A 13,863-nucleotide genomic window follows, 5' to 3' on the forward strand; every position below is an offset into this window, starting at 1 on the left:
GCCACAACGCCCGGCCATTTTTTGGTTGCAGCCGTCATTGTTGTTTGGCGGGTCCGGGCTGGGGATTCGAACCCACCACCTCAGGTGTACGTGGCTGGCACCCCAGCCAGTTGAGCTATAGGCGCTGAGCCCTTCTTTTCTTTTCTAATAGAGTCTCATTTTGTCACCCTCGGTAGAGTGCTGTGGTGTCATAGCTCACAGCAAGCTCAAATTCTTGGGCTCAAGCAATCCTCTTGCCTCAGCCACCGAAGTAGCTGGGACTATAGGCACTCACCACAATGCCTGGCTATTTTTAGAGATGGGATCTCACTCTTGCTTAAGCTAGTCTCAAATTCCTAAGCTCAAGCAATCTACCTGCCTTGGCCTTCCAGAGTGCTGGAATTAGAGGCATGAGCCAACCACACCTGGCCTCCTATGTCCAGTCTTAGTCTCATATCAGCCTGTGACTCTTAGCCCCTCACCTTGGCTGTTCTTGACTTTGATGTGTGCCCATCTCTTTCTGGTTCTGACTCTGACCTTGGCCCCTCTCTCTAGCCTCATCTCTGCTTCACACCTCTGCCCCCCGCCCCCCGTCTTCCTGCATTTCCGTCCTATCCTGTGGGCCCAGCTTTTGTTTTATGCTGGCTTCTTTGTGGTCTCCATTCCAAGCCCAGCCGACCCCTATGCCTGTCTGAGTTTGGGCCTCACCTCCCTCCCTCCGTGGTAGGCCCAGCACCCTCTCCCTGCCTTCTTTGCCCAGGGTGATGCCAAGATGATGGAGATCCTGCGATACACACACCAGTTCCTGCAGAAGTTCTGTGCGGGAAACCCTGGCAACCAGGCCCTGCTGCACAAGCACCTGCACCTCTTCCTCACACCGGGGGTGAGGGCACAGGGCTGAGGGCCCCTGGGTGGTGAGCGGTGCCCAGACCCCCTTTCTGATGGATGCCTCACCCACCCAAAGCTCCTGGAGGCAGAGACCATGCAGCACATCTTCCTGAACAACTACCAGCTGTGCTCTGAGATCAGCGAGCCTGTGCTCCAGCACTTCGTGCACCTGCTGGCCACCCACGGGCGCCACGTGCAGTACCTGGACTTCTTGCACACTGTCATCAAGGCTGAGGGCAAGTACGTCAAGAAGTGCCAGGACATGATCATGACTGAGGTGAGGGCAGGGCCCAGGGTTGCTCAGGGATAGTGGGTGGTGGGTCACAAAAGGAACACTCAACTGCTGTGCCATGGAGAGGACACAGAGGGAGGACTGAGGCTGCAGGTCTGGTAGAACTCAGGCTTCAGGCCTAACAGAACTCAACAGGGGTCCAGTGGCATTAGGCACTTAGTAGAACTCAGACAACAGGCTTGAAAGAAATGAAGTACCTGCTGTGAGCCAGGGACTGCATGTACCTAGGGAAGCCTGCCGAGTGTCAGCTCTGGTTGGGGCATATAGCTGGGACGATGTCTGGCACAGGGTAGGGACTCCAGAAAATAGCTGTTAAGTGAAGAAGGCACAAAGGATAAAGGGCTAAATCTAAACCTGGACCTGACGTGGTCTCTGCCCTTGAGCATCTTACACTGTGGGCGGGGGGGAGGGGAGTATGGCAGGGACGTTGTAAATGAGATGGGATGAGCTGAAAGTGCCTGCAATGTTAAGTATTAGTCACTATCGTTACATCACTGTGATTAACACAACCTGTATATGAGAGGGATGCAGCGTGTGCTCCACGAAGGTTTAAATAGCACTCAGTAGGAGCACAGGGAGGATAAGCCAGGTGGAGTGGGATTAGAGAGGGCTTCCTGGAGGAAGTTGCCTCAGAGATGAGCCCAAGTGGGGCTTCTTTCTAGCTAGAGAACGGGGGACTTTCTGGGTTGAGGAGTTACTGTCTGATGGCAGAAGGCCTGAGACATAGCTGGGAAACGTTATAAACTCAGGTAGAGGAAGGTTTTCCTGAGTGCAGGCAAGGGCTGCTGTTAGAATCCCAATCTCTCCCTGGTAAGTGCAAGAGAGGGGGACCCAGGCCTGCTGGGCTGAGGGAGTCTGACACATGCTCCCTGCCCCCGCAGCTGACCAATGCAGGTGACGATGTGGTCGTGTTCTACAATGATAAGGCCTCACTGGCCCACCTGCTGGACATGATGAAGGCTGCCCGTGACGGTGTGGAGGACCACAGCCCCCTCATGTACCACATCTCCCTGGTAGACCTGCTGGCTGCCTGTGCTGAGGGCAAGAACGTCTACACCGAAATCAAGTGCACCTCCCTGCTGCCATTGGAGGACGTGGTGTCTGTGGTGACTCACGAGGACTGTATCACTGAGGTGGGGGTCTTCAGGGACTGGAAGAGAGGGCTGGAGGTATGGAGCAGGTTAGAGCCAGGCCAAGGTAGCTGCTGAGTTCTGCCATGGGTAAACAGGACAAGGGAACTGTAGAGATGTCGGGAGTGGACAGGAGTGGGGGTGCCAGGGGAGTGGGCCCAGTGCAAAGGGGAGAGCCTGGCCAGGTGGCCCTGCTCATGCTCCTGGCCTCTTACCAACTACTTAGGTGAAAATGGCCTACGTGAACTTTGTGAACCACTGCTATGTAGACACAGAGGTGGAGATGAAGGAGATCTACACCAGCAACCACATCTGGACACTCTTTGAGAACTTCACCCTAGATATGGCTCGGGTGTGTCCCCGTGGGGCCTGTGGAGGCAGGGTCATGGTTGGGGGTCTTGGCAGCCCCCCCAGGAGGGTGGGAGTGGAGGCATCCCATGTATGGACCTCCAGGCATTTTTCTGTCCTGCCTCAGGTCTGTAGCAAGCGTGAGAAGCGCCTGGCTGACCCCACACTGGAGAAGTATGTGCTGACTGTCGTGCTGGACACCATCAATGCCTTTTTCAGCTCCCCATTCTCTGAGAATAGCACCTCCCTGCAGGTGAGCTTCTCTTGCCCCCTGCCCTGGCTGATGTGATTGGCTTTTGTGTAGGGACAGGGGGAAATAAGAATATATATTCATACTTGCTTGTGCATAAGAAAGTAGCAGAAAGATACACAAGCATTTTAGTTATCTATGCTGTGTAACTACCCCAAATTTAACAGTTTAAAATAAACTTCCATTATTCCATAGTTTCTGTGGGTTAAGAATTACAATGGGAACTGTACTATCATAGGAATTCCTAAGTTCAGTGGGTATGGTGTATCCTGGGGTGGCAGTGCTTATCACAAAAGATAAGGGGACTCGGTTATGGCACTGGACAGCAGTGCCAATGCAGTGGTCATGATAGTCTGACTTGCAAATTGTTCATGGTAGCCAGTTGATCTTGGTGTTTCTGGAAATGAAAAAGGTAGGCAGCCTTCTGAAGTCCTACTTGAACTGTATAAGGAGAAAAAAACTCTAGGCTAGTGTATAGACACCTGATTTGAAACACCAAAAGAGTGGTGGCCCTTCAGTCAACCCCCAGGTTCCCTGGCATGAGCCAGTTCCCAGCCTCAGAGCTCCTTGATGAAAGAGGGCTGGGTTCCCTTGAGAATGACCCTGTTACATTACCTAAATCATATAGAAGGCTTGGAACTATAGCTCAGAGGCTAGGGTGTGGGCCACATACACTGGGGCAGGTGGCTTCGAACCCAGCCCAGGCCTGCCAAACAACGACAACTATAATAAAAAAATAGCTGGATGTTGTTCCAGGTACCTGTAGTCCCAGCTACTTAGGAAGCTGAGGCAAGAGAATCACTTAAGCCCAAGAGTTTGAGGTTGCTGTGAGCTGTGATGCCACAGCACTCTTTTGAGGGTGACATGATGAGACTGTCTAAAAAAAAAAAAAATCATGGCTCGGCGCCTGTGGCTCAAGCGGCTAAGGCGCCAGCCACATACACCTAAGGTGGCAGGTTCGAATCCCCAGCCCGGGCCGGCCAAACAACAATGATGGCTGCAACCAAAAAATGGGCAGGCGCTGTGGTGGGCGCCTGTGGTCCCAGCTACTTGGGAGGCTGAGGCAGGAGACTCCCATGAGCCCAGGAGTTGGAGGTTGCTATGAGCTGTGATGCCTTGGCACTCTACCCAGGGGGATAGCTTGAGGCTCCGACGAAAAAAAAAAAAATCATATAAAGCACTGGAAGGATACATCAACCAGTAAAGGAGCTACTGGGGTATAGGGGCTGGGGATGGGGTGGGAATAATGCTTATGAGAATGGTAAAAAAAATCCTAGGTCCTGCCCCCCAGCAAGGGTGGGTTTATTTGGGTCCTGGGATTTGTTTGGGTCCTGGGATGCCTTTGGCATCATCGTGGGACTCTGGCAAATTGTGCTTTTCCCACCTCTGATCAGCTCTAGGCAGCAGCAGGATATAGGGGGATGAGGGTGAGACATGTCAATGTCTTTTGGTTTTTGAACCATACGAATGTATCAACTTTTCACAACATTAATTCATTAATTAATTTTTTTTTTTTTTTAGAGACAGTCTCACTTTATTGCCCTCTGTAGAGTGCTGTAGCATCACAGCTCACAGCAACCTCTAACTCCTGGGCTTAGGCAATTCTCTTGCCTCAGCCTCCCGAGTAGCTGGACTACAGGTGCCCGCCAGAACACCCGGCTATTTTTTTGTTGCAGTTTGGCCAGGGCTGGGTTTGAACCTGCTACCCTCAGTGTATGGGGCCAGTGCCCTACCCCTGAGCCACAGGTGCTGCCCAACATTAATTTATTTTAAAATATTTTTTAAAGGGTCAGCTAATGGCAATGAACCCCAGGCTTAGACCTTGGGAGTTACTCACAGGGCTGCTATGTGCAGTTGTGTACTGCTGAAGGGACTGGGAGTGCCTTTTCCCATCTGGCACAAAGGCATGTGGTGGCTAGTGAAGGCCGTATCCTTCTACCCGTGCCCATTCTTACTGGGCCCAGTCACTGGGTCTGGGGCTGTCTGGGGTGGGGGGCAAGCCACAGCAGTGGGTTGTGTGTCCTCTTGCAGACACACCAGACGATTGTGGTGCAGCTGCTGCAATCCACCACACGGCTCCTCGAGTGTCCCTGGCTGCAGCAGCAGCACAAGGGCTCCGTGGAGGCCTGCATCCGGACCCTCGCCATGGTGGGTGAGTGTGCCAGGGACACTGGCCGGCACCCCTCCCCACCCTCTGCCACAGGGACGCCTACCCTCACAATAGAAACCTTATCCCTAAACTTGCCCATCTCCTGCTCCCAGTTCTCAGTAAGTCCTTTTTGGTGTCTACTGGCATCTTAGAAGTTGAGAGAAGCTATTTTCTCTTCAGAGTCAGTTCCCCAGAGGACAATCTTGGATGACATTCCCTAGCTCGAGTTTTTTGTTTATTTGATTTTGGTTTTTTTTTTTTTTTTTTTTTTTCAGACAGAGCCTCAAGCGGTCCCCCTGGGCAGAGTGCCGTGGCATTACAGCTCACAGCAACCTCCAGCTCCTGGGCTCAAGCGAGTCTCCTGCCTCCGCCTCCCAAGTAGCTGGGACCACAGGCGCCCGCCACAACGCCCGGCTATTTTTTGGTTGCAGCCGTCATTGTTGTTTGGCGGGTCCGGGCTGGGGATTCGAACCCACCACCTTAGGTGTACGTGGCTGGTGCCTTAGCCGGTTGAGCTATAGGCGTCGAGCCTTGATTTTGGTTTTTGTGCTTAAACAAATGGTCTTAAGCAGGAGGCAGGTCTGTAGGTTGTTAGGGGCACTTGGAGAGAGAAGGAAGGAGGGAGAGAGGAGTGGAAGGTTCAGAGTAGAGCAGAATAGAATCAAAGAGGCAGAAATTCTTTTTACCTAACAAGGGGAAGAGAGCACCTCAGTCCCTCAGGTGCCCCTTCACCATCTCCGCACATCCTCTCTGTCCTGCCCCATCACATCCACCTGTTTCTGTCTTTCCACCTGTACTTGGGCCTCCTTCCCTCCTCTCCCACATCCTCCTCAGGCTTTGTCCCCCAACTCAAGGCCTCCCTACCTCCTCTATAAAGCCCTCTCTGATTGCTTTATCCTCATTCTTTTGTTCATTTGTTTGATAAATCAGCACCTTCTGTGTGCCTGGCAGTGTTCTGGGCACTGATGATTCAGCAGTGAACAAAACCAAACCCCTGTTTTCTTGGTACTTGCATTTTAGTAGAGGTGGCTTAGGTGGGGGCCACAGTGGGCATCCCTGAATCCCAGGCCCTCAGTCTAGTTCACCATATTCCCCAGTGGGGCAGCCCTGAGCCTAGCTTCTGGCTGGTCAACCCCACCCAGCAACACACACACCAGCCCTCCAGCGCCCCTTTTGTTCCCACCCAGCCAAGGGCCGGGCCATCTTACTGCCCATGGACCTGGACGCCCACATCAGCTCGCTGCTCAGCAGTGGGGCCAGCTGTGCAGCTGCGGCCCAGCGGAATGCCTCCAACTACAAGGCGGCCACGCGGGCCTTCCCCCGTGTCACCCCCACCGCCAACCAATGGGACTACAAGAACATCATTGAGAAGCTGCAGGTGGGTGTGGGGCTGCTTGGCATCTGCCACAGGAGCTGCTTGGTTGACTCAGCAGCTCTCCCCCTGTGGAAGGGCAGGTTCTCAGGTGGCATTCCTTCCCATGCTGCCCACACTTCCAGGAAGGGGCTGGTAAGCTTGTCCCCTCCTCTGGGGCTGCTAAGGGCAGGCTCTGCAGCAGGAGACTGAGGAACCTAAGATGCCTGGTGGGGGGTTGGAGCTCATGATGTGACAGGGACCACCCCCTCACTCCTGTAGCACCTTGCTGTCTATGCACCATATTTCTGTCCACTGTCTTGTTGGCCTATATAGCAGGTATGTGGGGCTATCTGTGTGGCAGGATACCAAGACTCAGGGAGGACAGAGCATTGCCAAAGGTCACACAGAGCCAGAGACTGGGAGAAAAGCCAGATCTTGTGGTGCCCAGCCAAGGGCTCTGAGCAGACACATGTCACATTTTTGTCAAAGCATCTCTGTGGGTTCTGGGTCCTTCAGACAGGCACAGGGCAATCTGTGGGGCTGGGTATTTGGGTGGGGGGATGGCGTCAAGCCCTGGTAGTCTCTTGGGCCTGGCAGTGACCCTGCCCTGCCCATCCCAGGATATCATCACTGCCCTGGAAGAGCGGCTGAAGCCCCTGGTGCAGGCTGAGCTGTCCGTGCTGGTGGATGTCCTCCACTGGCCTGAGCTGCTCTTCCTGGAGGGTAGTGAGGCCTATCAGCGCTGTGAGAGTGGGGGCTTCCTGTCCAAGTGAGTGGGATGTCGGGCCAGGGTGTGGGGACAGTGGGGGGACAACAGGAGCCCAGCGGCCTGGGTCAGAGAAGAGCCCACAGAGTGAGAGGGCTGGTGGGTGCTCCTACCGGGGCAGGGTGGGGAAGTGGTGGAGGGAGGCAGCGTGGAGCTGCCCTGACCCCTTCTCACCTGGCCCAGGCTAATCCAGCACACCAAGGACCTCATGGAGTCGGAGGAGAAGCTGTGCATCAAGGTGCTACGCACCCTGCAGCAGATGCTGCTCAAAAAGGCCAAGTACGGGGATCGGGTGAGTGCCCCGGGGCTCAGGGCCAGGATTGCCAGGCCAGTCATTAAATGGAGCAGTGTGTGCACTTTGGGCCTCACTCCCACCCTCCTCCAGGGCAACCAGCTGCGCAAGATGCTGCTACAAAACTACCTCCAGAACCGAAAGTCCAGCTCAAGAGGGGAGCTGCCAGACCCCATGGGCACCGGTCAGTACCGCCTTCCCCTGCCCCGCCTCCAGGTATCCCCAGGGCATGGTCCCTCCCTCCTCTGCCTCCTCACCAGCTCCTCCTTAAATGAGTGTCCCCTCTAGGCCTGGACCAAGACTGGTCAGCAATTGCAGCCACTCAGTGCCGGCTGGACAAAGAGGGAGCCACCAAGCTGGTTTGTGACCTCATCACCAGCACCAAGAATGAGAAGATCTTTCAGGAAAGCATTGGTCTGGCCATCCGCCTGCTGGATGGTGGCAACACTGAGATCCAGGTGTGGCATGGGTCCTGGGGTGGGGCAGGTATGTCAAGTTACTGAGGCAGTGGGGGCCTAGGTGCTGGCAGCCAGCATAGATCTTGGCCACTATAGATGGGTCTAATACTACATCTGTCCCTGGGTCATGTTGCCCCTTCACCATCTCCGCACATCTTCTCTGTCCTGCCTCATCACATCCACTTGTTTCTGCCTCTCCACCTGTACTTGGGCCTCCTTCCCTCCTCTCCCACATCCTCCTCAAGCTTTGTCCCCCAACTCAAGGCCTCCCTACCTCCTCCATAAAGCCCTCTCTGATTGCTTTATCCTCATTCCTTTGTTCATTTGTTTGATAAATCAGCATCTTCTGTGTGCCTGGCAGTGTTCTGGGCACTGATGATTCAGCAGTGAACAAAACAAAACCCCTGTTTTCTTGGTACTTGCATTTTAGTAGAGACAAAGGTCAGCAAGCATAATCCACATGTAAATGGAGACATGTTGGGGTGATTCAGGCAAGGGGTTCAAGGATTCAGGGGCAGCGTTAAGTGGAATGATTGGGGAAGGCCCCTGAGGTGGGAATGTGTGATACCCAGAGGTGAGCACACAGGCACTTGTACTGGTTAGAGCAGGCAAATGGTACAAAGGCCACAAAGGGGAAATGGGTGATCTGGCTGGAGTGGGACAGAGAAGGTGGTAGGACTTGGAATCAGAAAGAGCAGGCCATCACATGGCCTCATGGACAATGGGAGACTGTGGCTTTTCCTCTGGGGGCATGGGGTCTCCACAGGGTTTCAAGCAAAGGAAGGATGTGACTTTGACTTCAAGGAATCCTTCTCCATGCAGTGGGGGAACAGACATAGGCATTATAGGCAGGTATAGGGCTGGCGAGGGGGCTAGTACAGGCCTTGAGCACCACAGTGACAGTAGTTTGCTCTACCTGTCATAGTCCTGACCTCCCATCCCAGCCTCAGTCATAGGGCATGGAGTTGTCTCTGTCTCCCCACCCACCTCAGTCTACTTTGGACATGTTTGGGCCATCTGCCTCATCCTGTCCCTGAAGTAGGGACAGGAGGCCTCACAGCCTCACCAAGGCCACTCAGAACCAGTGCTGAGGCTGTTCCTATCCCACTGTCCATCTCCAGAAGTCCTTTTACAACCTAATGACAAGTGACAAGAAATCAGAGCGATTCTTCAAGGTGCTCCACGACCGTATGAAGCGGGCTCAGCAGGAGACCAAGTCCACAGTGGCAGTCAACATGAATGACTTGGGCAGCCAGGCGAGTGAGGACCGTGAGCCAGCAGATCTTACCACTAAAGGTTAGTGGTGCAGGGCAGGGACACAGGGTACAGGGTTGGAGCACAGAAGAAGATGTGCACAGCCAGAGAGGGACACAGGGTGAGGGTGAGGTGCTGGTCACTCCAGCAGCCCCAGCCTCAGCAGGTGTCACCTGCAGGCCGCATAGCCTCCTTTTCGATGCCTGGCTCCTCATCCCGCTACTCACTGGGTCCCAGCCTGCGCCGGGGGCACGAAGTGGGCGAGCGCGTGCAGTGCAATGAGATGGGCATGTCGGTGCTCATCATGCAGCCCATCCTGCGTTTCCTGCAGCTGCTGTGTGAGAACCACAACCGGGACTTGCAGGTGAGCCCTTGCCACGTGCCCACCCCTTCTCTTGGCTTCAGCCAGCACACAGACCTCCATCTGGCTGTGCACTGTGGCTGGTGTCCCTCTGCCCTTGGCACCCTGCCCCTGCAGCACAAGGGACCCCGCTCTCCAGGCCCGCCTCCCTCTCCCTGCTGCAGCCACGTTGTGCCCACCTTCTGTGCTCTGCAGAACTTCCTGCGGTGTCAGAACAACAAGACCAACTACAACCTGGTGTGCGAGACACTGCAGTTCCTAGACATCATGTGTGGCAGCACCACAGGGGGCCTGGGGCTGTTGGGGCTCTACATCAATGAGGACAATGTGGGCCTTGTCATCCAGACCCTGGAGACCCTCACTGAATACTGCCAGGGCCCTTGCCATGAGAACCAGGTAAGTTGTCGCAGGTGTGTGAGTGGCATCCGGGGTAGCAGTGTGAACAGAGCCGGCTGGGGCAGGGACAGAGGCTTAAGTCTCTGGAACCACCACAGTGCTGAGGGGCCTGGGTTCCCATGTGCCCCCACTGCTTTCTGCCAGACCTGCATCGTGACGCACGAGTCCAATGGCATAGACATCATCACTGCACTGATCCTCAATGATATCAGCCCTCTGTGCAAGTACCGTATGGACCTGGTGCTACAACTCAAGGTAGGGTCCAGTGGGAGGCCCCTATGAGTGTGCGTGGTGTGCATGTGATGTGTGTGCACGTGCCTGTGTGACTTACGCACTGAGGGTGCACAGTGGCATGTGTAATGGCATGGTATTGGCATTGTGTGTGCTGACGTGTGCAGGTTGCATGCATCTTACATATGCGTGTTTATATGTACATAAGAGTGCATGTGTGAGCAAACATGCTGGGACTTACAATTGCTCTACTATGGGGACTTACAATTGCTCTAGAACAGGCGTCCTCAAACTATGGCCCACAGGCCACATGCAGCCCACCTAGGACATTTAACCGTCCCGCCGGGTGTTTTTGCTGCTGTTGCCTGTCCTGCTTAGCAGCCAACTCATCCCGGGGCCTGCAGTCCAGCCCTCCAACGGTCTGAGGGACAGTGAACTGGCTCCCTGTTTAAAAAGTTTGAGGACTCCTGCTCTAGAAGCAACTATGAGGACTTCCTCATAGTTGTCTGGGCAATTGAGTGTGTTTGCCACAGGGTAGGGGTGAAGGCAGGCCCAGGTGGGCTGGATGTGCAGCACTTCTCTGCAATCTTAGGAGATAGGGGTGTGAAGGTCATGGCACATCTTGGGGGCTGGAGGGGCTGTTACAGAGTAGTGCCAGAAGGAGGTTGTGTGGGGTGGGTGGGGGCACTCAGACTGTGGCCTGCCTTCCTTGGCCCCCTCCATCAGGACAATGCCTCTAAGCTGCTCCTGGCTCTGATGGAGAGCCGGCATGACAGTGAGAATGCGGAGCGAATCCTCATCAGCCTGCGGCCCCAGGAGTTGGTAAGGCTAGGATGCAGGCAGGGGACAGCCGGGGCAGGCTGGTTTGTCTGATGTGTTGGGAAGGGGATCAGGGCCCAGATGGCCCTACGACCCCAGGAGGAGGGCATTCAAGCAGGTGCTACCCCTCCAGGTGGACGTCATCAAGAAGGCCTACCTGCAGGAGGAGGAGCATGAGAACTCGGAGGTGAGCCCACGTGAAGTGGGCCACAACATCTACATCCTGGCGCTTCAGGTACCAGTTCCAACTTGGGGTCCCACCCCTGATGGCTGTCTCTTCCCAGCCACCCACTGCAGACCCCACAATTGGTGACTGTGCTACCTTCTCACTCAGCTCTCCAGGCACAACAAACAGCTGCAGCACCTGCTGAAGCCTGTGAAACGTATCCAAGAAGAAGAGGCTGAGGGTATCTCTTCCATGGTGGGTGCTGGGGCAGGGGCAGGGGCAAGGCTTAGATCTAGGAGTGTGACTGGGGTGGCTATTGGCTGGGCTAGTGTTGGCCAGGGTGGGAACTGAGGGCGGGGCTCTGAATTGAGTTGAGAGAGGAGGGCCCAGCTGAGGACTCAGGGTCAGGCTGGAATCTGATGGTAGGGGCAGAGCCAGGTACTCAGGGAGGAGCTGTGATCTCTGGGTGAGGCCAGACCAGAATGAGGCCTTAGGACTTGAGTTCCAGGCAAAGGTTTGGGGGCCTGGCAGCCAGGAATGAAAAACCAAACTTAGAAGCAGAAGCAAGGCTAGGGTGGGGGAGATGAGAAGAATGGGTCTGGTCCGGAAGCCTTGTTCAGGGCCCAAGCTGTGCTAGGGGAGTCTTTGGTCATGGCTCTCCTCCTCCCTTCCATTTAGCATCAGGCCTTTGGGGCTGGGTCCTAGTTGGGCTGGGCTTGCCCTGGGGGGCCACTCACTGGGTGTAGTTCAGAGCTGGGCTCAGGCCTGGAAGGGTAGAGATCGGATGCTAGGCCTGGCTGTGGGGTGCAGGGCATGACCTCAGCGCCCTCCTCACCTCAGCTCAGCCTCAACAACAAGCAGCTGTCACAGATGCTCAAGTCCTCGGCACCAGCGCAAGAGGAGGAGGAGGACCCCCTGGCCTACTATGAGAACCACACATCCCAGATCGAGGTGGGGCATGAGTCGGGTAAGGGTGGGTAAGTGCGTGCATGCCTTGCTCAAGTGTGACCGAGCACTATATGCCCAGATTGTGCGGCAGGACCGCAGCATGGAGCAGATTGTGTTCCCAGTGCCCAGCATCTGTCAGTTCTTGACAGAGGAGACCAAGCACCGTCTATTCACCACCACTGAGCAGGATGAGCAGGGCAGTAAAGTGAGCGATTTCTTTGACCAATCCTCCTTCCTGCACAACGAGATGGAGTGGCAGCGCAAGCTCCGCAGTGAGGACCTATGGGGCGGGAGGGCAGGGTGGTCCCAAAGCTGCTCTCTGCTGCCCCCTAGGCCTGCCCCACCTCCCCACCCCAAGGAGGGACTCTTCCAGTCCACCAGCCTTCCTCCTGAGTAGGGCCTGCAGCTGTGCAGGTAGCAGGGGCCCCTCATGGGGTGGGCAGAAGATGATCATTAGGACCCCATACCAGCCTGCTGCACCCCCTCCCCTAGGCATGCCGCTGATCTACTGGTTCTCCCGCCGCATGACTCTGTGGGGCAGCATCTCCTTCAACCTGGCAGTGTTTATCAATATCATCATTGCCTTCTTCTACCCTTATATGGAGGGCGCATCCACAGGTGAGGAGTGGGGCTGGCCAACAGGGTCCTGGGAGCCTGCCAGATCTCTTGCCTTGGTTGGGCAGAGCTGTGGGGCCAGCGAGCCTCTGAGAGGACTAGATGTAGAGTGCAGAGTAGCTCTCCTCTCACTGCCATGTGGGCTCTTCCCATCATGAAAAGACTCAGGTGTGGTCCCAGGGCATAGGCAGGGTCTTCGGCTTCATGGGAGAGGGCACATGAGTATTTTATGCGTGTGCACACACATGCACACACAAAGATAAGTGAGTTGGAAGCCAGATAAGGTAGCATCATGTGGATAGGGGCCCCTTAGGCCTAGAGATGCAGGTATAACAGGCTAAAACCAGGCATCAGGAACTTAATAGGGAAGGCTTCTAGGAGGGGTGGCTTCTAGGTGCCTCTTGGACCGGTCAGGGCTGTGGTGGGCTTGATGAAGGTCACTCACCCTGTCCCTGGACCCCTAGGTGTGCTGGGCTCCCCGCTCATCTCCCTGCTGTTCTGGATCCTCATCTGCTTCTCCATCGCGGCCCTGTTCACCAAGCGCTACAGCATCCGCCCCCTCATTGTGGCGCTCATCCTGCGCTCCATCTACTATCTGGGCATTGGGCCCACACTCAACATCCTGGGTGCCCTCAATGTGAGTGCCAGGGGAGACCCATCCTCAAACCAGCCCATGCTCTCCATGCAGTAACCTGAAGCTAATCTGTCCCAGGAGCCACTGCTCTGTCCCATCTCCTCCTCTCTGTTGGGTTCCCAAGTTCATCATAGACCAGCAGTTGGGATCACTCTGTGCCTCTTCCCTCTCCCTTAACATCTGGGGACACCTGCACTCAGAGACAGACAGGAGTCACTTTAGAACACCAGCTTCAGGGCTGCTGCATCCATTGTGGCTGGTTGTGCACCACTCAAAGGCACTATTCATGGGGCAGACAGCAAAGATTTGTATATTATGACAGTTTCCTAACAGGTGGAAATAAAGTGCCTTTTCTAATTTCCGCAGTCACTGTGAAGGCCAGGGGAGTCTCTGCTCCCATCCTCCTTTACCTGTCCCTCACTTTCTTTGTAGAGCTGAGGACTTAAGGGACATCTTTGTTCTGAGTCCCAGGAGCCCAGGTGCATTTCTGGAAGCTGTCTCATGAATGGTGTGCCTCCCACGCCGAGTGGGAG

At 55.2% G+C, this 13,863-nt stretch overlaps 1 protein-coding gene across 1 annotated transcript in view; it reads left to right on the top strand.

Moving 5' to 3' along the window:
* Window positions 1–13,863, top strand: part of ITPR3 (inositol 1,4,5-trisphosphate receptor type 3) — a 77,253-nt gene that overhangs the window by 56,881 nt on the left and 6,509 nt on the right. The window contains exons 29-50 of the mRNA XM_003789102.2: window positions 740–862; window positions 944–1,144; window positions 2,041–2,292; window positions 2,516–2,641; window positions 2,765–2,890; window positions 4,919–5,039; window positions 6,224–6,414; window positions 7,011–7,159; window positions 7,340–7,448; window positions 7,542–7,632; window positions 7,737–7,906; window positions 9,028–9,202; window positions 9,340–9,524; window positions 9,717–9,917; window positions 10,062–10,172; window positions 10,875–10,970; window positions 11,101–11,202; window positions 11,302–11,388; window positions 11,974–12,084; window positions 12,161–12,353; window positions 12,574–12,699; window positions 13,161–13,333. Coding sequence (XP_003789150.1) covers window positions 740–862; window positions 944–1,144; window positions 2,041–2,292; window positions 2,516–2,641; window positions 2,765–2,890; window positions 4,919–5,039; window positions 6,224–6,414; window positions 7,011–7,159; window positions 7,340–7,448; window positions 7,542–7,632; window positions 7,737–7,906; window positions 9,028–9,202; window positions 9,340–9,524; window positions 9,717–9,917; window positions 10,062–10,172; window positions 10,875–10,970; window positions 11,101–11,202; window positions 11,302–11,388; window positions 11,974–12,084; window positions 12,161–12,353; window positions 12,574–12,699; window positions 13,161–13,333 — 3,219 coding nt within the window. The remainder of the gene's footprint in view (window positions 1–739; window positions 863–943; window positions 1,145–2,040; window positions 2,293–2,515; window positions 2,642–2,764; window positions 2,891–4,918; window positions 5,040–6,223; window positions 6,415–7,010; window positions 7,160–7,339; window positions 7,449–7,541; window positions 7,633–7,736; window positions 7,907–9,027; window positions 9,203–9,339; window positions 9,525–9,716; window positions 9,918–10,061; window positions 10,173–10,874; window positions 10,971–11,100; window positions 11,203–11,301; window positions 11,389–11,973; window positions 12,085–12,160; window positions 12,354–12,573; window positions 12,700–13,160; window positions 13,334–13,863) is intronic.

This window comes from Otolemur garnettii, unplaced genomic scaffold (genome assembly GCF_000181295.1).
Source record: "Otolemur garnettii isolate 467f Iridium unplaced genomic scaffold, OtoGar3 scaffold00031, whole genome shotgun sequence".
NCBI classification, from domain to species: domain Eukaryota; kingdom Metazoa; phylum Chordata; class Mammalia; order Primates; family Galagidae; genus Otolemur; species Otolemur garnettii.